The 22,794-nt window shown below is 37.2% G+C and overlaps 2 protein-coding genes and 1 long non-coding RNA gene across 4 annotated transcripts; 1 reads left to right on the top strand and 2 right to left on the bottom strand.

The window, feature by feature from the left end:
* Positions 1-248: 248 nt before the first annotated feature.
* On the bottom strand, positions 249-4,940 carry LOC114464404 (kelch repeat and BTB domain-containing protein 11). 2 transcript variants are annotated; one of them, XM_028448535.1, is made up of 8 exons: positions 4,467-4,940; positions 4,205-4,393; positions 3,093-3,277; positions 2,667-3,018; positions 2,445-2,590; positions 1,688-1,842; positions 664-821; positions 249-559 (listed from the first exon to the last, which is right to left on the bottom strand). In XM_028448535.1, exons 1-8 carry the CDS (start codon positions 4,689-4,691, stop codon positions 377-379), a joined length of 1,593 nt encoding a protein of 530 aa, XP_028304336.1. In that variant the 5' UTR covers positions 4,692-4,940; the 3' UTR covers positions 249-376. The 2 variants fall into 2 exon arrangements, with proteins under 2 accessions (XP_028304336.1, XP_028304337.1); XM_028448536.1 differs by lacking the exon at positions 4,467-4,940 and having other exon boundaries at positions 3,093-3,171; positions 4,205-4,259.
* LOC114464409 (uncharacterized) lies at positions 3,188-22,790 on the top strand. The gene is made up of 3 exons (XR_003674196.1): positions 3,188-3,199; positions 13,576-13,582; positions 22,657-22,790. It is a non-coding gene; the product is annotated as an uncharacterized LOC114464409 (long non-coding RNA).
* Positions 5,893-18,151, bottom strand: chkb (choline kinase beta). Its single transcript, XM_028448537.1, has 11 exons — positions 17,542-18,151; positions 15,951-16,059; positions 15,737-15,850; positions 14,454-14,587; positions 14,148-14,252; positions 12,437-12,495; positions 12,187-12,274; positions 11,699-11,807; positions 11,464-11,558; positions 11,291-11,372; positions 5,893-7,125 (listed from the first exon to the last, which is right to left on the bottom strand). The coding sequence occupies exons 1-11, from the start codon at positions 18,024-18,026 to the stop codon at positions 7,069-7,071; spliced, it is 1,437 nt and encodes a 478-aa protein (XP_028304338.1). The 5' UTR covers positions 18,027-18,151; the 3' UTR covers positions 5,893-7,068.
* Positions 22,791-22,794: the final 4 nt, after the last annotated feature.

Here is a 22,794-nt window from a genome sequence, read left to right as displayed (position 1 = left end):
AAGTTGAATCAAACACTTTTAGAAAAAATAACTTAGTCATGGTTGGAAAAAACAATGCACATCACAAATCAGTCAGACCCTCTGATATTTATTGAAAGTGCACGTGAAGGTCAATACACTACATGTGTTGTTAGTTACCACACATGTAGACATGGTTATTTCACACGATTATTTACATCGATGTTTATTATTGTCACAAAAAGCTGTGATATATCATATTTTTAGTATAATATGCAAATCGAGCTCCTTTTTGTTTGAACATGACAGCAATTGAACAATTAAACTAAATGAATAATTGAACGTTTTTTTTTTTTGGTGCTTTATTAAGTAGTATTTGTTTGATTTCAAACATTAAAACAAGTTTGAAACGTCATCATTAGAAATGTAGATAAAAGGCTGCCTCATAGCGAGTGGAGACAGGAAGAGGAGGAAGAGCAGTGAGGGACAGAGTTTGTAGATCCATCCTTACTACGGCGTTATGTTCTATACTTGGTATCAGGATGTGGTCGTCTCCCACCGTCCCCTGTCCTGCTAACGCCACTTTGTCAACTCCACACACCTGAAGGAAAAACATATAGCAGGAGATGTCTAATGTGAATCATCAATAATATCATGAAAAATGATCATTTATGTTATTATGAAAGTTGCTCGACTTCACTTCACCTGTCCCCACATCTGTGTCTTCAAACTGTATGATGTCACCACATTCTCAGAGTTATTCCCACCAATCACAAACAATCTGTCAGTGGCCCCCAAAAAATAGAGAGCAGGGATGTTTGCATCGGCTCTGGTGAGAGTCGGACGAAGTTCACTCCACACATCTGAGACGACAGAAAAGAACGTCTACATTGATCTGAATAAATAATCTGAGCACAAGCTTTTTATGCTCTTTACCCTGAAAAACTGCTCATACCATGAGCGGCCACATGCAACCCTCTGTCTTCATTTTGTATGACCCCCATAAGCACACAAGATGACCCCAAAAGCTCACGTAGAAGTACACAAATGACCATAAAATACAACAGCAAAACTACACAAATACACTAAAGGACTAAAAAAAAAACACACACACACAAAATTATAGAAAAATGACCTAAAGAAAACAGAAAATGAGAGAAAAAACCACAAAATTACTTGAAAAAAGCCACAAAATAATAGATATACAAAATTACCACAAAAATACCTAAATTGAGAGAAAAATACACAAAATGAATAAACATAACAAGAAATGATAGAAAAATATACAAAATGAATAAATGACAATAATAATACAGAAAGTTAGAGAAAAATAAACACAATGACAAAAAAATCTGCAAAATGACCACACAAATCCACAAAAAACACATGAAATAAGAGAGAAAAAACAATCACAAATATACATAAAATGAAAGAAAAATACACCAAATAACTGAACCCCCCCCCACACAAGAATTGACAATGAATTTATACACTGTATATAGGTTCTTTCCTGCATTAATGCTCAGAATTGATCATTACTCACAACGCTAACATGAATGTTGATAATGTGACCCTTGAACACGACTCCTTAATAAAAGTTGTCCATCTCTGGCCTATAGTATGTTCATGTTGGGAGTCACTGGTGTTTTACGATGTGTGTGTGTGTGTGTGTGTGTGTGGTTGTGCGTGTGTGTGTGTGTGTGTATTATGCTCTGCTGTATTTCTGCACCCAGCTTAGTGTTGTACTGCAGTAACAACACTTCCCCAGTCCTCTGGATGTTTCCCAACACGTAGACGTGTTGTCCAAGGCTGGTGCAGAGAGGAACGTCATGGGACAAGGACAAGGTGAACTGGAAGTCAGTGAGGGGCAGAGAGGACACAAACCTAAGGAAGATCATTTACAAATCAAACAATGCTTTTCTTTGGAGAACAGATGCTGTGAAACACTTGTCAAAGTAGAGGGCTGGGGGCCAAATATGGCCCTTTGGAGTATTCGAGTGGGCCCGCTGGAAAAAGTAAAAGGACAATAAATTACCGTACAAACTCATTCAGTTGTAGATATCGCAGTCCCTCCAAATACAAAAAAAAGATTAACTCACAATTTTCCCATATATCACATGAAGGTAGTCATATTTTATCTCAAAATGTTAAAACAAGCCTCAGATTTTCCAAAATCCTGCAATTTCCCTTAAATTATTCCAAAAGAATTCCCCAAACTAATGAAAAAATTGGTTACAAAATCAAGGAAACTTCAGTGAAGATCCTAGAGGAATTGATATTTTTCATTTATTTTTTAGATATTGTCAGTGCCTTATATACTTTTACATAATTTATATGTGGAAGTACAAACTAGGGCAGAATAAAATTGAAATTGCTTGTTTTCCCGCTGAAAATCTGTGGCCCACTTAAGATCCAACTGGTCCGTATTTGGCGCCTGAGGTAGATGAGTTTGACACTCCCGCCAGTGTAAAAGATGCAGATCAAACCTCCAGGAGTCGGTCCATGGGTCATAGCGCTCTACAGCCGTGTACATAGCCGTGCAGGAGTCTGGAGAAACCAGAGAGTCCAGATACCAGCCTCCCACTGCATAGATACCACCATCGCAGGCCACCGCACTGAAGTGTCTCCTGTGCTGGGAACACAACACATGGCGTCGCGTTTTTATCAGCTTTTCAGAAAATCAGCAGAAAGGTTAAAGTCCTTGTTACCTTTATGAGAGGTGACGTAGTGGCCCAGGTGTGAGTGAAGGGGTTAAACCTGAATGAAGCCATGGTGAACTCCCAGCCTCTCTTCCTGCGCTGCCTGTAGCCTCCTATGATGTACAGGTAGTTAAAAAGCACCACCACCGTAAAGCACCACTTATCAGAGCTGAAAGGGAGCTCCGTGATTGGACACCAGCTGTCGTCGCCCTTTGACCCCTGCAGGGCGAACAGGAACCGGGCTTGATGGGTTTCTGGGTCCGTCCAGGTGCTCAGGTTCTCCTTCCTCACACTACAGACGCATCGCTCGCCTCCAGTCCTCAGTCTGACCGCGTCGTCTTTTTCGTCATCACTCAAACATCTGAGAGTGTGAATATTCCTCAGTCAGACCCACAGCGTGATAGCAAACATTGAACGCATCACGGTGCTGCTCACCTGAACACATCGGGCAGCTCCAGCAGGTTTCTACTCACGTAGGTCAGAACAGTGGACTTCATCTCCAAACAGACGATGTCTTTGGCAAAGTTTAGATATGAGAGACAGTTTGATGGACTGAGATGATCTGACAGAGCTGACAGACACTCAGAGAGGAAGGCCTCAGCCAGGAGATAGCTGCTCACCTCCAGTGTGAGGAAAAAGAAGAATACGTAAACTAAGAATAGCAGGAGGATTTACTGATGTGGTCATTGTAGATCAGACAGGATTGACTTTAATCTTTAATGAATGAATTAACATTATGTAAAAATGTAATGTCTAAAACTAGCAGCCATCAGTCATTTGTGAAATGACAGAATAATACACAAGATAACAGCAAAAATACACAAAATTACCACAAAATCACTCGAAAAACACACATTATGACAACAAAAATACACAAAATAACAGAAAAATATACAAGACGACAACAAATATTCACAAAATAACTCCAACAAACCCCAAAACAGCAACAAACACAGTCAAAATGATTTAAAAAAATGACAACACAAACAAAAAAAAATTACTCCAGCAAACCCCAAAACAACAAGAAACACACACGATTAGAGAAAAACACACAAAATTACAACAGAAATACACTAAATCACTCCAAAAAACACACATCAGTCCAAAAACACACAGAATGACTCCAACAAACCCTGAAACAATAAGAAACACACAAAGATAGAAAAATATACAAATCAACAATAGAAATACACAAAATGACAGAAAATAATATAAAACAATAAAAATAAACAGAGTAACACAAATTACTAAATGAATAGAAAAATAAAATATAATGAGAAAAAAAATACAGAACATGAAAAAAACAATTAAACACGGTAAACGACTCATGAAAAACATCAAACTACAAACAAAAAATGAAAGAAAAATATAGAACATGAAACCATAGCAAACACAAAATCTTTTGTCGTTTCCTGTATTAATACTCAGGTTGGTCATTATTCTAAACACTGACATGAACATTGATCATTTGGCCCTCAGATTAGACAATCATAGTTTTGTGGCCCCACCTAAATTAAAGCAGGTCCAGTTTGATATTTCTCGTTTACCTGGATGTGTGTTCCTAACTCTTCTGCAGGGACATTAAAACTGTGATTAAAGGAGAACTCCAGCAGATTGTAGAATATGTGAGATGGCACGTGTTCCAGGTGGATCAGGCTCTCAGAGGCCTCCCTCATCCTGGACTGGGACAGCGCTCGAAAGTACTCGCTGCACTGCAAAAGTCTTTGGAACTCCACCTTCAAAATAAGAGCAGCACAATTACAGGTAGTTGGTCATATAGTGAAAGACCAAATTCCTATATATACTTACATAGAAGTCATGTGAGCTGGTTTGGATGGTAACCATGGCTACGTCTCCATCTGTAAGCTGGTACGTGCGCAGTGACTCAGCAGTTTTCCATCCCTCTGAGGCCGTGTGTTCTGCACTTGTGCTACGAGTGGATGCAACAATTTGTGAAAGACATCTTTGGAGTCCATTCTTTATGAACTCCAAGAGCAAGAAGAAGCCCAGCTTTAAATAATGTATAATATGCATTAAAATAGTGCTGATTAACTTCAGACTGGGTAAATGACACACTTCATAAGAGGGAAAGCAGCTTAGCAACAGGCAGGCAGTTTAGTCTATAGTCTTCTTGGTGCTCTATTCTGTTCCTCTATGTCCCTCTGAGAAAACTCCAAAGCAGCAGTAAAATCAAAAAGAAAAAGTCAAACTTTCCATTTGATCTTCTTCAAACTGAGACGGTTCAAAGCACTGCCTTCATGTTTAGTGGATGTTAGCTCCTTCTTTCTGGTCTATTCCTGACTCACGGAGGTGGGACAACTGTCCAATGACTGCAGGAAGATCAAATGACTTTGTAGACACAAAAATATACAGTATACACGTATGTGGATTTGTTGGTGTTAATTTTGTTGACCTAAAAAAAACTTTCGTCCTGGTTTTTGTTTACAACATTTTCTAAAGTGACAATGATGACACTAGGACTGTGTTTGAAATGTCACACTAATAGAATATCAACATGTATTAACCCATAAAACTCACTAATACACATTTCAGAGATCCTCCATTGTGCTGCTGAAAATACTTCCAGTTAACTTCAAAACAAGAGCTTTATGTACAAAAAACTATCGGAAGACGAGAAGAGAGGCTTTTGTTTTGAAAGGGGGATGTTCAAGACTTGTCTATATTTAGTCAACATGACTATATTTCAGTTATAGTCTAGTCTTAGTCAACTACTGTAAATTACATTAAGATTTTGGTTAAATAAACCTGTTACTGATATAGTCGATTAAAATATAAAACACGAGAGTAAATACATTTTGGCAACTTTGGTATTGTTTGTAAATAAAAAAAATTTGAAATGAGCGGTTGTCTTTGTCTTTATTAGTTGACAAAAATACATTTTAATATAGTTTTTAGGAGATTTGTTTTAACTAGTCATTGTCTAGTAGGTCTACATTTTTTAAATCAACAAAATGAATAGTCTTACACATTGATCATGTTAAATCTGTTTGTGTGTATTAATAAACATTAACACATCCCATATCTGATCAATAATAGTCTTTTTTCTTTAAAAGCAAAATCTTATGGTTTATATTTTAGTCCACTACATCCATAACCAAATCAGTCAACTAAATCTAAATTGCATTTTAGTCCAAAGACTGACTAAAACTAAATCAACATTTGCTGTCAAAATGATCTTCTGATTTGACAAAAGGAAAAAAAAACACAGACAAAGTTACTGCAAATATTTATTAGTTTTTAAATTATATTGTAGAAGTGCAAAAACAGACCAACAGTGGATCGATGTGCTTTAAATCACAAACAGTGGAGAAAAAACAACCATACACAGGAAATAAGTTACATGGAGTCCTTCTTGCTGACGTAAACTGTTGTAGTATCACAAAAAAACTCAAAGATTCAGTCTGGAGAGAGCAAAAACCTACTGTATTTTATTGACTACATTCAAATAAAAAGAATAGAAAGATATTACAGTGTTACACATCGCAAAGAAAATTACACAGATCCTAAAAAGGTTGCAGGGTTTTCTGTTCTATGGTTTTGGGTGGATGTTCCCTTTGGTATATAGAAAAAAAAAAAGATTTGTAATGAGAAAACGTGCCAAAATAACGCAAAAAAGCTGTGAATAACGAGAACGTCATCAGCATAGATGGAAGGAAAATGGTGCATTACAACGACATGACTGAAATATCTCTAAAATAATCATAAATCAAATAATACATGTTCAATAATTTTAATGATTTGGACCGAGTCATTCAAATAGTATTCGAATAAAAAACACTTGCGATCCACGCAGAGAAAGACATTTTAACTAAAGGCGACAGCCATCGTCTGCATCTGCTTTTCTTGTTCAATGATGCTCAAAACATACCATTCAAATCAGATTAGATCAGGAAAGCAGGTTACCAAAATAAAATGCTCAACAGAAGGAGAACATGGAAACTCTGCTGAGAAGGACTGTGGTGCGAACTGCGAGACCCGTCTCTAGAAGATGGACGGCACAGGAATCCAATACATAATAAGAGGTAGATTCACTGAGAAACACACAAACAACCACCTCCTCTGGTCTTCACATTAGTTTAAGAAAAGAAAAACATGACTTTATAAAGACTGAGTGTGAAGTCAGGAGACATTCATTTTCTGCTAAGGCAACATTCATGGCGGCACAAATAAAGAATCAAACATGCCACCAACAAAAAGTGGTCCAAGAATCAGTGCTTCTACAAACAGCTTGGCCAACTTTACCAGCACTAACATGATTATTTACTCTTTGAAGCCTTCAGATGTGTGTTTTGTGATTTGAACTAAACTTGCCTTAATGGGAACCTGCATAAATTCAATAAGACAGAAATGAAGGAAGAGCCACTGATGGGTTATACAGTTTAGCTGGAAATCAGGTGAAGAGCTTCTTCTGCTTGTAGTAGGCGTCAAATCGACACTGGGCGTAGTCCTGCAAACACAACAGTTTTTACTCACATACAGCACGCATTACAGTTAAACAGGAAATAAAGAATCAATATGTCAAAGTTGAAAAATGCAAAGTCATTCTAAAACCAGGAATATGTCAGCATGAAAGAAACTGAGAAAGGGGAAAAAAAGCCTTCATTTTCTGAGAAAAGTTATTCTCTCTTTTTTCTTTACAAAATATGTAGTTGAAACTATAAAGAAAGCACTTCAAACTTCAAATAACAGTATCAAAAGTTTTAAAACGATAAACTTTGTCCTTGTAAACGGTAAACTTGTTTTAGTGCAGAGAATTCATTGAAATTCCAACAGCTCATTGACATAGCGGCTTTCTTTGGCTCTCCACAAACTGTAATTGTTTTTGACCAATAAACTGCATGTTGTAGTAAAACACATGGCTACTAAGTGTGTGTTTATCACAGCAACAGGAGAGTAAATCATTTACACCTTTCTTGTCCTCCTCACCTGTTCTGACCACAGATATAATCTGTTTAAAACAATAATCCAAAATGAAAATTCTTGGTAAAAACCAAAAACCGAAAATGAAAAAACCAATACACCGAAATAAAATATTACGCATATTATTAGTCCCATTGCATTTATGGATATTAATGTACTGACCTCACTAAAATGCATTACAATTGTATAAATTAATAAAATATTTCACTTGACCCCACTCATACATTACATAATAATGTAGAAAAGTGTTTCAGTTGAAAACCCAAAATGCACTTTTGGGCTATTTTTGGCTGAATATATTCGATGGCGGAAATTTCGTTGCATCACTAATAATAATCCATTGGTTTTTTTTTTCTAGAAGTCGACCGATATGGGATTTTCAAAGGCTGATGCCGAAACCCATTAAAAAAATTTCAGCCGATGGCCGATATATTTTTTAAAAAATCACATTGTTTCAATTGTCGTTCATAATCAGTCATATGGCATAAATGTACATATTAGAAATTAAATGAAATACACCAATACAACTCTTAACATTTACTGAACTTTAAATATACCCCTACACAACCAAGTAAAACAAAAAGTACAGGATGGGTAAGTAGCAGTAAAGCACAACAACAATATACAATGTGTAAGTAGTGGGTTTAAACTAAATACCTGTTTTAGGTATAACCACTCACTCCTTCCATCTATTCACAGCCACAAGAATCCCTTGATAAACTATTCAAAACAATGCAATTTAACTAAAAATAAATCTTGATTGAAATAAATAAAGGAATAATACAAATGAAGAAGAAGCCTATTAATTTAAATTCTGGTTCTATAGTAAACAATACAAAACTGCATAATAGTTCTTTTTCTTTTGAAAAGTGCAACTGAAAATGTATTTTGTGCCTTAACAATTGGACTTTAAAAAACAAAAAAAAAAAACAGTCATTGCACTGTATTTGCGTCAGATATTTGTTTGGACCAGCAGAGGGCGCTGGTAACCCAGTGGTCGATTGGCATGCAGATAACTTGCAGTGAAGAATAGATGCTATGCTAGCAGACAGAGCTAATAGAAAAACGTGACTTTTACAGATATTCACGTAATATTAAAGATATTCTTTCAGTGCCAAAGGGGTAAGGAATCATTTATGAACATGTTTAAGAGTAGAACGCAGCCAGAAAGAAAGGAGTAGCAGATTCTGCCCGCCGCCAACACTTCTGGATAGCGCCCTCTGCTGTTTAAAAAAAGTACTGAGATTCAATTGTCACAGCATTGATGTCAACCGTGATACCTACGAATCAATTTTTAACTGCCTTACGATTAATCGTTACAACCCTAGAAAACAGTATATTTTTTTCATTGTTTTTTCCCCCAAAAAATAAAGGAATATTTTTCAGTCATCATTTTTCTACAGTCCCATTTTGTAAAATAAATCATGAGAATCGTATCGTGAATCGAATCATATCGGGAGTTGAGTGAATCGTTACATCCCTAATTATACCTAAGCTTCACACTTGTCACCATATGCGCAACTACAACATCTCACTCTCACTTTAAAATAATCAACTCTTCCCCACCCTTTCCATTTCCTACCTTGAGTCTCTCCTCCCTGTTCCGTTCCCCCTCACTTAGGTGTAACACTGCCCTCTCTTTTTATATCCTGCCTATAATAAAGTGTTTTTTACCCTTCTTTAGGGAGGGCTGGTGATGCCCAAAAAAATAAAAAAAGTAAATACAATAAAGATTTTTTTGGCCGATCTTGAAAAAAGTCCATATATCGGTCGACCTCTCAATGTTTTTCTACCACTGCGTTGCATTAAGTCACAAATACATCAGATCATCCCATAAAGGCGATACAAGGCGGAATACGGATTGTGAACGCTCAACTGTGAAACCTCTTAACTGTGGATAAACTTAAAAAGTTAAAACCATTGCAGGGGGGTTGGGTTAATGTAAACACAGACTGTTATGCTCCCTCAGCCTATTGCTCTGAGGGAGCCGTTTTCTCCCTTAAAGGGGACCTATCATGGTTTTAAATCCTTCCTTTTTAGATATAAATCATACAGTCTATATAAAGCGGAACTGCACTGCTTGGGTCTGAATTCCTCATTATTATAGCTCCACCCCTTTTCTGATGTGCTTCTAAGAGCAACTCGTTTTGGTGCGGTCTCATTAAATGCAAATGAGACACTTCATACCCCGCCCCCTCTCCAGGTTCAACTCCACCCTGCTCGGCCATTTTTGTAGTTTGATTGAAGAGATATGGCTATGTAGCGGCGCAGAAAAAGTTTATTCACACGTTATTTACACAATGTCAACAACAGAATACTTGTCCATCCAGCTTTACATGTTCCAGCCAGAGTCTGACCCAGCGGAGCGAGATGAAAATGAAGAAGATGAACCTGCAGAGCCCTAACAAGTGAGCTAACACAAGCACCAAGCTAACGCTAGCGCCAAGCTAACGTCACGAAATGCATCTTAATACAGTCTCTTCGGAGACAAAAATGGCAAAATGAAATGACTAATGAAAACTTTAGACTTAAATTAAATCACGTAGGCCATATCATCAAGGATCTAAAACGAGCACACAGCGCTAACATATGAAGACGGTGCAACTGCTAATGCTAACAAAACAATGACAGGGACGTCTTATCATCTCACTTTTTAGCGTTATTTACAGCTTACCGAAGTGCTCTGTTCGTCTTCTCCAAAGATAGAAGGAATTGAACCCTCAATCAGACGAAGTCTTTCGGCAAATCCTTCTTTATACTGGCGGAGGTTGCTGAAGCAGTCATCCATGAAGTGCTGCGCGCACACAAAAATGACCTTACCCACAGATGTGGGTACATTTCCGTGAAAAAAAAAAAGTCAACCAGGCACTTTGTAAAGGTTCTGATGCTGGGAGACGTTGTAATGAAGCGTGTGGGTTACTACATCCAACAACCGAACATTTTGACTTATCCTCTCGTAACTTCTGCATCCTGGAGCTTGGACTACAAAATAAAAGCCAGAAATAAAAATGGCAGATTGCTCGAAGTGTTGGGCCTGGAGTTGATGTCCTAATTTGGCAGTTCCGCTGACGTTATTGTTCAAAAAACGTAATAGAGAATCAAAAAATAGATACAGATTGAAAAATATGACCAAAACAGAATATAAAGATATCAACGGAGCACCTGAAGAGATTAATTTGAACTTTTCTGTACTTCTAAACAATCTAAATATACATCAAAATGCATTTAAGAGCTAAAAAAGTGGATTTAGCATGATAAGTCCCCTTTAAGAACTCTAGAGAGGGATAACATTCAAACGGCTTTAACTTCTTCAAATATTATTTGATTTATGTGTGTGTGACACCTTTGGGAAGCTTAGAATCTGAATTTCAGAATATGTAAATACCTCAAATCGCACCCTGGCTGACATGTTCCTGGTTTTCTCATGACTCATCACATTTGGTGAAAATTCTCAATAATTACGCAATTTAATGTCCAACACTATATAAAATACATGAAAACCAGTGTTAGCATTCTGCATTTTTTGCAAGACAACATTCATTTTGTAAAAAAAGAAGATATGTATAGATATATATAATGTTAGAGAAGCTATTTATAATTGTAAATCATTGCTTGAGCTAATTTAATTGAACATAATTCTAACTTTTCGTGATGATACAGCTACATGACTATGTAAACAAACATCTGCCTACCATGTATCCAAACTCAATCTTTGACAGTTTGGCCTGAATGATGGACCACAGTCCCCAGAGGAAATGTGATGCTAATGCATATCTATGGAAACAAACAGAAACAATGAACAGGAGCATTTCCACATCTGCTTGTTCTTGGAAACGTCCTTAAGGGTTGAGAATATGTGAATTACCGGTTTGCTTCAACAATCATCGCCTCCTCCACTTGTGCCTGGTCCACATCTGAGCACTCTCTTTGTTCTGCCAAATAACTTCTGATGAAAAGAAGCTGAAATACAATGACAACATTAAGCATGTGCTTTGAAACCACACGTAGGTGCTTCATCTCCCAAAGTGCTGAGTATAACTTATATTGTTGCTATCACAGAACAGTCTGTCTGAGTTCAGCATTTTTTGTTGTTATCTCACCTGTTGCTCCCTGGTTGGATAATTATCTGGCGTGGCTTTGTAGAAGGGCCACTTGTTGTAGGTGTAATCATACATCCACTCACAGAAATGGTTCCCAAAGTCAAATCCTCTACAAAAGGAATAAAAACACAGATTAACTTCTACAGCTTTTCCATGATAACGGAAAATTAACCATTTTTAAATATTTTCTTAAATTAGGCTCCAAATTGACACGGAAATACCACACATGCATGTTTTGGGACATTATCAAACATTAGCAGGGACTTTTTCACCAGAAAAAGGATGATTGAACGTCTATCAAGTGTAGCAAATGGACAAATATGTCAGATTTGGCTGATACTTTTGTTAAAGATGGATAGTAAAGGGGAACAGGGGAAGACGAAATGGAAAAGAAATGTGTAAACTCTGAACTGGACAATCAGAGTCCCTGTGCAGCCATAGGTAGAATATTAGAGTGAACTAACCCACCCAAACAATCATTACGTTACCTGTAGTTGTAACTGCTGTATTCAAAGTCTATCAACATGAGTCTCTCAGTTGAAGAAGTGCTCGTTTTATCCAGGATTAGAATGTTACCTACAAACAGCCAAAGCACAAGTGAGACAACAGAAATATTGCACATTAATGATGAGTCATGCTCTTTAGTGTTACATTCAGTTTGACCAAATAGTGAAGTTGAGTTAACTCTACTTTTGACTAATAAGGTGAAGATGGTGAGAGGACGGACACAGCTCTTACCTTCCTGAACGTCGTTATGGCAGAACACGACAGGTGAAGGAGTTGCTGCCAGCAGAGCACTGTTGAATAATAAAAATAATAATAATACAAATAAATCAAAGACACTATTTCAGTGTTACACACTCAGGCGACGTAAACACTTGCACTAAAACAGCAACTTCAATCACAGCAGCGTCCACAAAGGTTGATAGTCATCATGATCTGAGGGCCACATTATCAATATTCATCTGAGTATTTACATTTTGTATATTTTTCTGTAATTTGTGTAGATTTTTGTTGTTGTGTTATTGGAGCAATTACTGTGTATTCTTGTTGTTTTGTTTGTTTTTTGAAGTCATTTTTGTATCTGCATTTACATTTTCTATTTTCTTCTGTCATTCGTGTAGATTTTTGTAGTTCTGTTGTGTTTTTGGAGAAATTTTGGTGTATTTTTGTTGTTTTGTTTGTTTTTCAGGTAATTTTTGTAGTTTGTAGTAGTTGTGTAATTTTGTTGTTTTTTTGAGTCATTTTTGTCGACATTTGTAAATCATTTTAGTTTTTGTGTACATTTGTCATTTTGGTTATTTTTGTTGATGTTCTGTATATTTCGCAGTTATTTCTGTGTATTATAATACATTTTGTATATGATTTGTTGTCTTTTTGTTTATGTTTTTAATATTTTTGCATAGTTGTAAATTTGTGTATTTTCATTAATTGTGGTTGTGCATATTTTTATGTACATTTATATATATTTGTTATTTTTTGTAATTAAGTTGCATTTTGTGCCTTTCTCTGTCATTTTGTGCATTTACTTAGTGGCTACATGTGGCCACTAGTTGGTCATGTCTGCACTGAAATATAGTCTGAAATGAAGAGGGATTTAATTTCAAAAGCAGAAAAGGTCTTTATTAGCAGAGTCAATGACAACCATAAATTAGAATTAAATCTGTCTTTATTAATGTCTTTTTTAATTTAGATTTTTTATTTTAATCCATCATCTACATTGTTAAGGCAGCATGAAACCCTCAGTTGAATACTGGGAACATTCAGAGGATTTCTGGTCCATTTGTGCTTGAACAACAGATAAGTGTAAAGGACGACCCAACCTCTCTTTATAGATAAACACAGACTATAAACGCCCTCGTCTGATTCTACGGCAGCTCTAAGGTCAAGGACTGTTGGGATGTTGGAGGCACTGGGACAAAGGTTAGCCACATGGCTGGAAACCAGTATCACTCACCATTGACAGTTCTGTCCTTAGCATAGTCTGATATGAACTTCCTTAAAAAATGTTTTTTTACTGTAGATTTTAAATGTTATACCAAATGAAAAACATGTCACGCTGTTCATGTAAGCAGGACTTTTAAGGCTTTACACAATGAAATTATTTTGATACATGTTTATTTGAGGTTTTGATGATCGATTTAGTCACAAAGGTCAGATTAAGTTCAGATTCCAACATGCCTTCACTACAGGTTTTTGTTTTTTTAGATTAATCCTTTAAGTTCTGAGTTTCCAAAAACTGTCTGAAGTTAAACAAAACACCCAGTTCGTACCATGAGATCACTCTTACATAACATCTACTTGGAACAGGAGTTGCATCATCGCTCCTACACCTATCTTTGGAACAATACACGTAGTGCGTGCACGCTCATTGACATAATGAGTGGATCATAGATGGCAGACGCACATAAATGTGATCCAAACACTCAGAGCTCACGTTTACACTCACCGCAGACTCTCCAGCTCAGCAGGAAGGTCCAACGTCATCAACTTCTTGTACTTCTTCAAATGTGCATCACGTGTGAATGTTATGTTCATCACCTGATCCATGTATCTACACAGCAACAATGTACAGTACTGCATTTTACAACAAGTTCCGCACACAAAACTATGCAAATGACAACAACTAACAATTACATTAAAAATACATTTCCATTATAAAGAAACACAATCTGACTCCTGCTTCAGTTTTCATTGTTAAAAAAAACAAACAAAAAAAACACAGACTAAAATAGACTTTACTATTTGTTCTTACTTATCGATGGTCTCGAACAGCCACTTGGGCTCTTTGTTGAAAGGCATAACCATCTCATGGAATCGTGCCATCTTAGTGGCAATCTCACTTGAAATGGATGGATCTGAAAGCTGCTCTGTGCACATTCGAGTATTCTGCAACAAACCAAAAGACACGCACAGATTTCAGAAAACTGAGATACTCTGCTAGCCATACAATATATATATATATATATATATATATATTTATATATATATTATACTAATATTCTTTTACTTTTTTCTGTAAGGCACGTGTCAAACTCAAGGCCTAGCGGCTCAAATCCAGCCCTTTATAGCATCTAGCATCATATTCAGCCCACTCAAGAAAGTAAAAATGATAGTTGTAGATATCTCCGCCCCTCCTAACACAAAAACTCAAATTATTCCACAAAATTTCCCCAAATTCCCAAAATCAGGGAAGTTTAAGTGAAGTTCTAGCAGGGACTGATATACTCACATACTTCTATCATTCATATATCATTTGTAAGTGGAAGTACAAACCAGGGCACATTAATGTTAAATATGCTCTTTTTCCAACCTAAAATCAGTGGCCCATTTATGGTCAAACTGGTTCATATTTGGCCCCTGAACTAAAATGAGTTTGACACTGACAGTCCTGTTTTGGGAATGTTATTTGTGCACATGATGATAAATTAAAATCCTTGAATTCTTGAATAGGATTGTCAATTATCCAAATAACTTCTATGGCACAGATTTCAGATTTTGAACGTAAAAATTGGAATCAAAATTTTCAAAAATATAAAAAATCAGGGATGCACCGAATATTCGGCAACCAAATGTATTCGGCCGGATATTGTAAAAAAAAGCAACATTCGGCTTTCAGTGAAGTTAGTTAAAAGCAAGGCTGAATTGTAGCGTGTGACGCAATCAAACAGCGTGCAGTGTCCAACGCACATTCCTTAGTGCCCGTTTAACTTTCCTGTGCCTGTAAAAGCTCTGTCTGTTTTTCATTTACTTTCTTTAAAAAACATGTCTAAAAATGTATTCTAGGCTATTTATGCACTATTAAAAAAAAAGTGAAAAACAACCACATTCGATATTCAATATTCGGTATTCGCCCAAGCATTTATATTTTATTTGGCTTTGGCCACAAATTTTTATTTCGGTGCACCCCTGTTAAAAATGTATAAAACTTTAACTGTTGCGATTAAAAAAAAAATAAAACATCAACAAGATACAAACAACTCCACTTTAGAAGTTAATTAAAGCCGTAATAAAAAAACACAGTAATCGAGAACATACCGACAGGTACTGTTCCAGGCGCCCCTCAGGAAAAATGCCATAAAGTCTCGGACCTAAAGTTCGTTCAGCCAAGATGGCAAACATGACACTCTCCGACACCAGCGAGTCCACTCCCTGAGACGCAAACACACAGATTAATCACGCCGTTATGTAAAATAGTTACAAATGAATACAGATTTGCAACCACACACATCGACTGATCTGAGACACTGACCTGTAAGATGGCTCCGTAGATTCTGAGAAGAACCTCACGAGGTTCTTCTTCCACACACTGAACATGTTGATGCAAACTGCACAGGTACAGGAGGTTACTCAGTCCTCCGCTGCAAAAACAACAAAACCACTGTTATTCCACTGTGACCACATTCCCTTCAACAAGAAATAAAAAGAAAAGCTTTTACACCAAACTTTTCTCAGTCTGTCTTTGGTGTTTGAAGCTTTAAGAGTAATAGTTTCTCAGAGCAGCAGATAAAGCATTGGGCTACTCAGTTTGTTGCTCGACACCAGGGTTTTTCTACCTTGGAGTCGTGGCCAAATGTGGGGTCGTCTGAAATGTCGAGTAATAATACAATTTTTAAAATGAAAAATAAAAAATGTTAAATTGTAGCAGTGTCCTTAAAGGAGGATTTTTCAACCTTGGAGTCGTGACTAGGGATGGACAGATATGGATTTTTCTAGTGCCGATACCAATTTTTTTTTCCATCAGCCTTAGCTGATGACCAATATGGACTGTCAATTTTCTTGAGCTGATATTTGGAGCAGATACCACTTTTGTTCCCTCAATTTACATCATAAAAATTACACAATGATGACAACAAATAGTATGAGTCTCAATTTTTACAAAAGGAACATATATTGAAACTAAGGTGAGTTAGAACGACACCAAGTAAAACATATTTAACAAATATTAAAAACAGGTGATGTAGAACAATATTTCTGCTCTCTGTAAATAATGCGGATCGCAAACGCAGCAGCCCGCATCGGCCGATACTGATACACGTACAATACGCAAAAATCGACTGATCATTTTGGCTGGCCAGTGTATCGGTCTATCACTAGTTGTGACCCCAAAAAAGTAAAATGGGGTCGTCTGAAATGTCTAGTTGGAAAATATATATATATATATATATATATATATATATATATATATATATATATATTTTTTTTTTTTTTTTAAAAAACAGATTTATTTTCATTGATCTATTTTGCACAATTAAAAAACCAATACATAATATCACAGAAATAGATATAATGTGCAGGAAGAGGAAGAAAGCTCAAAGATAATAAATAATTAATATTGTTTTTCAAATTTAAACACCGCACACAATCTCAAACGACTGTATTTCTATACTTTCACTTTCTCAAATATAAATTTAGTTAAAATAAAATGCTGTATAAAATATCCGAGCTGGCGCATATTGTCACTAATGTGATCTAATACCGGCTGCTTTGGATTTGTAACGCAGCATAACAAACATGATCAAAAAACAAATTTTAGAGAAAAAATGTGTCCAGGGGTCTGTGATATAAAGATGGGGTCACGACAAGACAAAGGTTGGGAACCACTGCTATACACATTTGAGCCCCTGAAAATAATGTTGAGTTTTATTTACACAATGATTCATGTTTTTTCTGTCATTTTTACTTTCTCCTGCGGGCAAAACTGGATGCTCCAAAGGGCCGGACTTGGCCCCCGGGCCATTAGTTTGAGTCCTGTGATCTAGTTGACTAAAAGTAGAATATAACGGAAATAGTCCTGATGACTCAATTTTGACTAAAACTGAATGAGAATGAGTGAGTGTTACCTAACAATGCTGATTTGAAAGTCTTCCTCCGAAAGAGTCCTCCACGACCCAGACAAGAAGTCTCGGCACCAGGCAAAGGCCCTGGACCGAGTCTCCCTGTCCACCTCCTCGCTCCTACCCTCCAGGAACGACTCAGCCTCCGAGTCATCATCACAGTTCGCCCCGGAAAAGGGGCTCGGGGTCCGGAGCCTCCTGTCATAAGTGATCGTAGCGCTTTCCACGCGTTTCTTCAGCAGAGGAGAGCCCGTATCTCCGGTGCTGATGGTGGGGATGTAGTTCCCTTCGAGCCCAGGCCCGGGTTTCCTCCCCGTCTGGTTCCAGTCCTCCTGGTCGCTGTTGGCTCCATCTCGGCTGGGCTGCATGGTGAGTGTCCGGGTGAAGCGTAGAGGCCCGCGGCTGTTAAAAGCCGATGTGAGGAGACGCAGTTTGCTCTTAAAGCTACTTAACCGGAACAGCCGAGCATAACTGGACAGTGACAAACGCATGAGAGGCGAATGAAAGGCTGAACACCGGAAGGTTTCTATGGCTGAAGCCCAGTTGGTGACCAACAGCCGCCGTCTGTGTCCGTCAGCCAATCACAATCTAAAAGGAGGGTCACGCGCTAATCTGGTTGAAAATGTTTACGTCATCATCCGGTGCTGTAAAGACATCTGGGATATGACGTAGGTATAATAAATCATAGAAATTACAACACGTAGACGCTGCATCAACTGCTACCGCCCACTAGAGCGGTGCGTCAACAGGGCGGCCATCTTGGACCGGTGGTAATCGCTCTAGTGTATTACATCTATAGAGGAATAATGTGCGGTCCATGACTACGGTGGCTGAGAAGTGCAAAACCTTTTACAAATACCACAACACATTTACAAATGACAGCTCAAAAAAAAAAAAAAGACAACAGAAGGCAACACACAGAAAACCCAAAATACACCCTAAAATAGTGCAATGAAGATAAAATAATAGAAAAAAATAATGTCCTAATAATACATAGTTTTTGTTTTTAAGGATTTTATACCTTTATTGTGGTTATTTTTTATTTAATGCAATACAGGACTTTTCAAGAACTCAAAGACACTTTACAGTTGTTAAAACAATTACACAAATCAAAAAAGAAACTAACAGTAATAAAGGTAAATACAGAAAAAAAAAAAAACATAATCACAAGTTAAAAACTTGGAAGAGGAGTGTGGAAACATAGGAGGTCTGTCGCTTTGACATGCTTCTCTCATCGGTTTTACAAAAGCTTGGATATGTGCATCATTCCCGGGTAGAGTCAGAATTTCGCTCGCTGGAGACCCAGGTAGTCTGTGTTTTCGTGCACCAGGTGTAATCTGTGTGGAAGCGAGGGAACTACTTCGATACTGTTGCTGAGCTGCTCCATCGGTTTTTATAAGTGCTCAGATCAGCCGAAAGTGACTTCAGCGGAAAAAACTGCTGCCTCCCTGAGTCCGAATATGTGTAATATTATGAATATAAACACTATTAAAACACTAAAGATCTCTGGAATAAAATTGCAAACACTTTATTTTGAAAATATCAACAGAGTGAACGAGCTTGTTTACATTTATATCCCTCTAGACCTATGACCCCCTCCAGGTAACACATGCACAATTCCAGATTGTGAAAAGGCTTATTAAAGGGCCCATGTTAAGCTAAATCTACTTTTCTGTGCTTTAAACATCATAAAGTGCTATTTAGACTTCATACACATGCCCAAAGTGTTGTTTTTAATTGATTCCCTCATTCGTTAGTTAGAGGGTGATTTGCTCCTTTCTTACTGCATAGTGAGCCCAAACACCTCGCTTCAATTTGATGACGCGTTCCCACTTTGATGACGAATTTGACGCGGCACTGAGCTGGAGAAGCCGCGCCTCCAGGAAGCTCTCTGCCATGATTGAAATGTAAACAGACACGCCCACAAAGGTGAGCATTTCAGCATCCCTTGAGCAGTGCTATGTATGTATTTTCTACAGTCTATGCATGTACCGGTGAACGCCCCGCCCCCACGCTCTGTCTTGTGTTTATAAAGCAGCTTGAGCTCGGCTACTGAGTGGGTGGGAGGAGGGCGGGTCGTCCTCTGGCGCTACGTCACCGTGCGGGGAGGAGGAAGTCAGTGTCCCGTCTATAGACACGCCCACTCATGAATATGCATAAGTCTCAAATCAGCCTGTTTGTGTAGAGTTGCTCATAAAGTGACTTTTCAGAGGCTAAAATTCTGGAAAACAGGTGAGTTTGGCAAAATAAACCTCAAATACTATGTTTTTGGGGTTCTTAGAACAAATGGCGATGGGTGAAACGTAGCATGTCATGGGACCTTTAAAGAGGACATATCATGCTAAATCCACTTTTTTAGCCCTTAAATGCATTTTGTTGTATATTTAGATTGTTTAGAAGCACAGAAAAGTTCAAATTAGTCTCTTCAAGTGCTCCGTTGATATCTTTATATTCTGTTTTGGTCATATTTTGCGATCTGTTTCAATTTTTCGATTCTCTATTACGTTTTTTGAACAATAACTTCACAGTATTTGCAGCGGAACTGCCAAATTAGGACATTAACTCCAGTGCCAACACTTCGAGCAATCCGCCTTTTTTTATTTCTCGCTGCAATTTTGTAGTCCAAGCTCAAGGATGCCGAAGTTACGAGAGGATAAGTCAAAATGTTCGGTTGTTGGATGTAGTAACCCACACGCTTCATTACACCGTCTCCCAGCATCATTTGCCAGAAGACTTCGTCTGATTGAAGGTTCAATTCCTTCTATCTTTAGAGACGACGAACAGAGCACTTCGGTAAGCTGTAAATAACACTAAAAAGTGTGACGATAAGACATCCCTGTCATTGTTTTGTTAGCATTAGCAGTTGCACCGTCTTCATATGTTAGCGCTGTGTGCTCGTTTTAGATCCTTGATGATATGGCCTACGTGATTTAATTTAAGTCTAAAGTTTTCATTAGTCATTTCATTTTGCCGTTTTTGTCTCCGAATTACTGTATTAAAATGCATTTTAGCTTGGCGCTAGCGTTAGCTCACTTGTTAACATCCATATGAAGACGTTGTTCTGCAGGTTCATCATCTTCATTTTCATCTCGCTCCGCCGGGTCCGACTCTGGCTTGAACAAGTAAGACTGGATGGACAAGTCTTCCGTTGTTGACATTTTGTAAATAACGTGCGAATAAAAAGTTTCTGTGCCGCTACATAATCGTATCTCTTCTATCACACTACAAAAATGGCCGAACAGGGTGGAGTTGAACCGAGTGTCACCTCTGCAACCTGGAGAGGGGGCGGGGTATGAAGTGTCTCATTTGCATTTAAAGAGACAAACCAAGACCGGCCTCGACTACCACAACACTACCCGTTATATCGCCTCATATCTCCTTTGACAAGGTCAAACATGTTTTGTCAGACTCACAATCACAATAACCACTTAAACTGCCATGTGTTTTACTGTACTGTGCAGCTTTTTGGCTGAAAACAATAACAAGAGTGTGTGCATAGCAAAAGAAAATCACGATGGTGATAAAGCTGTTGTGTGGAGTCTGTGTCTATAGATACTGCTCTGGACATGCTCACTCATTTATATGCATCAAAGCCCCAAAACAGCCCATTTTTAGAAGCCTCATTAAACTGACTTTTCAGAGGGCTAAAACTCTGGAAAACAGGCAAGTTTGGGAAAATAAATCTCAAATACTATGTTTTTGGTTTTCTAGAGATGAGTGAAAAAACAACATTATTCTGGACCTTTAAAATACAGCAAAACATAAATTGTTGTGTAAATTACCAAAAGTTTAGTTCTAGATATCTCCATTCCTCCAAATTCATACATTTGATGACACTCCCTAATATATGGGGGACTTGTAGTTTCTCTCTGCTCGTAGTTACACGATTGCTGTATTTTTAATCACAAGTTATTGGCTAGAACTTCAATTTTTTATTCTAAAAATCTTCTACACCTCTCAAATAATTCCTTATTTTAATGTTTTGAAAATTGGGGGAAAAAGGTCAACAAATTCTTAGACTTCTGAAGTTCAAGATCCTTGAGTTACTAACATCTATGACACGATGTTGTAAGGGAATTATTGGCATTGACAAGAAAATCCAAACTTCAGTACAAAAATTTTGAAATTTCTTTTACCCTCTTACAGTCTGTATTTTTGTGGTTTGGCCCATTTGTGATCGAACAAGGTCATATGTGACCCTCAAAGTGAAATAAGTGTGACACTTCTGGGCCCTGGGCTATGTTATATTTCATTTAAAACAGATATTTTTCGGTGAATAAACTGTGCTTTTGTTAAGCGTTTTGGGCCTTTACCATTGAGCATACTTGTGTTTGGTCTCCATTTGTAGAAAGACTGAAGATCTTTCTACATAAAGCAGCTCCTTGAAATACAAATAATCCGTTTGATCCTAGACAGTTGAAAAAAGACCATCAGGTGTCTTGGGTTAAGGTTGTAGTTTTAGTTACTTATTTTAAATACTAGAATAAAAATGATAACCAACATAATATTGACATTTGTGAACACAATTTTATTCAAATACCACAGATGTATTTGAAATCCTGAATTGGAAATAACAATCATTATATTTGTAGTTCTTATGGATCTTTTTTTCTACCATTAAAATATAGCAAGTTATTTTGAAAAACGTCATTATGTTTAGTTTTTTCTGCACTGTTATTTAAATTTTTGGGTGGTTTTTTCTGGATTTCAATATTCAGTGATTATAGCCTTTCTAAAAGTATTGTGCTTTTTGTAAAGAGCACAAAAATATTTTTGTTGCTGGGAAAGGGGCACTGAACGATAATTAAATTAAAAAGAAAAAAAATATGAAGCGCTAAAGGATCCATCACTCAGACATTCATAGGGCTTTATACACAGTCTAACATAAATACCAGCTTATTTGCCCAATCATTGGCACCTATTATTTTAATCCAATCGAATCAATTTGCCTCAATCTGAGAAAAATCTGTATGTACTCTGAGTCTGTAACATTTTCAACTGTATTGAAAAACAAAAGACAACTAAAGTGTTGATTGGCAAATGAAATATTTATTTCAAATCTATATTCAATATCACCTGCATGATTTTGAGGCATAGTTTAAACCTTTCTCAACATTTGAGAAAACAAAAGCATCAATCATAAAACACAACTGACAAGCTGAAGTTTTTACTTGAGATTGATATATTTCTGAGGAAGCATCAGGAACATGAAAATCATGAGAAGAGTTTTCCGTTGCGATCCCATTACTGTGAGGTCCC

The sequence above is a fragment of the Gouania willdenowi genome, chromosome 6 (assembly GCF_900634775.1).
Source record: "Gouania willdenowi chromosome 6, fGouWil2.1, whole genome shotgun sequence".
NCBI classification, from domain to species: Eukaryota; Metazoa; Chordata; class Actinopteri; order Blenniiformes; family Gobiesocidae; genus Gouania; species Gouania willdenowi.
This window is presented reverse-complemented; position numbering and strand designations above follow the sequence as displayed.

What these genes read in the sequence shown, in the direction of transcription:
- chkb (XM_028448537.1), bottom strand. Translation starts at nt 18,026, where the DNA reads ATGCGTTTGTCACTGTCCAGTTATGCTCGGCTGTTCCGGTTAAGTAGC. An exon ending in CCATAACGACGTTCAGGAAG is followed by an intron (nt 12,275 to 12,436) that starts GTAAGAGCTGTG and finishes GGCTGTTTGTAG; the next exon opens with GTAACATTCTAATCCTGGAT. An exon ending in ATCCAACCAGGGAGCAACAG is followed by an intron (nt 11,559 to 11,698) that starts GTGAGATAACAA and finishes ATTGTATTTCAG; the next exon opens with CTTCTTTTCATCAGAAGTTA.
- LOC114464404 (XM_028448535.1), bottom strand. Translation starts at nt 4,691, where the DNA reads ATGCATATTATACATTATTTAAAGCTGGGCTTCTTCTTGCTCTTGGAG. An exon ending in AGTTAGGAACACACATCCAG is followed by an intron (nt 3,278 to 4,204) that starts GTAAACGAGAAA and finishes CTCACACTGGAG; the next exon opens with GTGAGCAGCTATCTCCTGGC. An exon ending in AGACACAGATGTGGGGACAG is followed by an intron (nt 560 to 663) that starts GTGAAGTGAAGT and finishes TTTTTCCTTCAG; the next exon opens with GTGTGTGGAGTTGACAAAGT.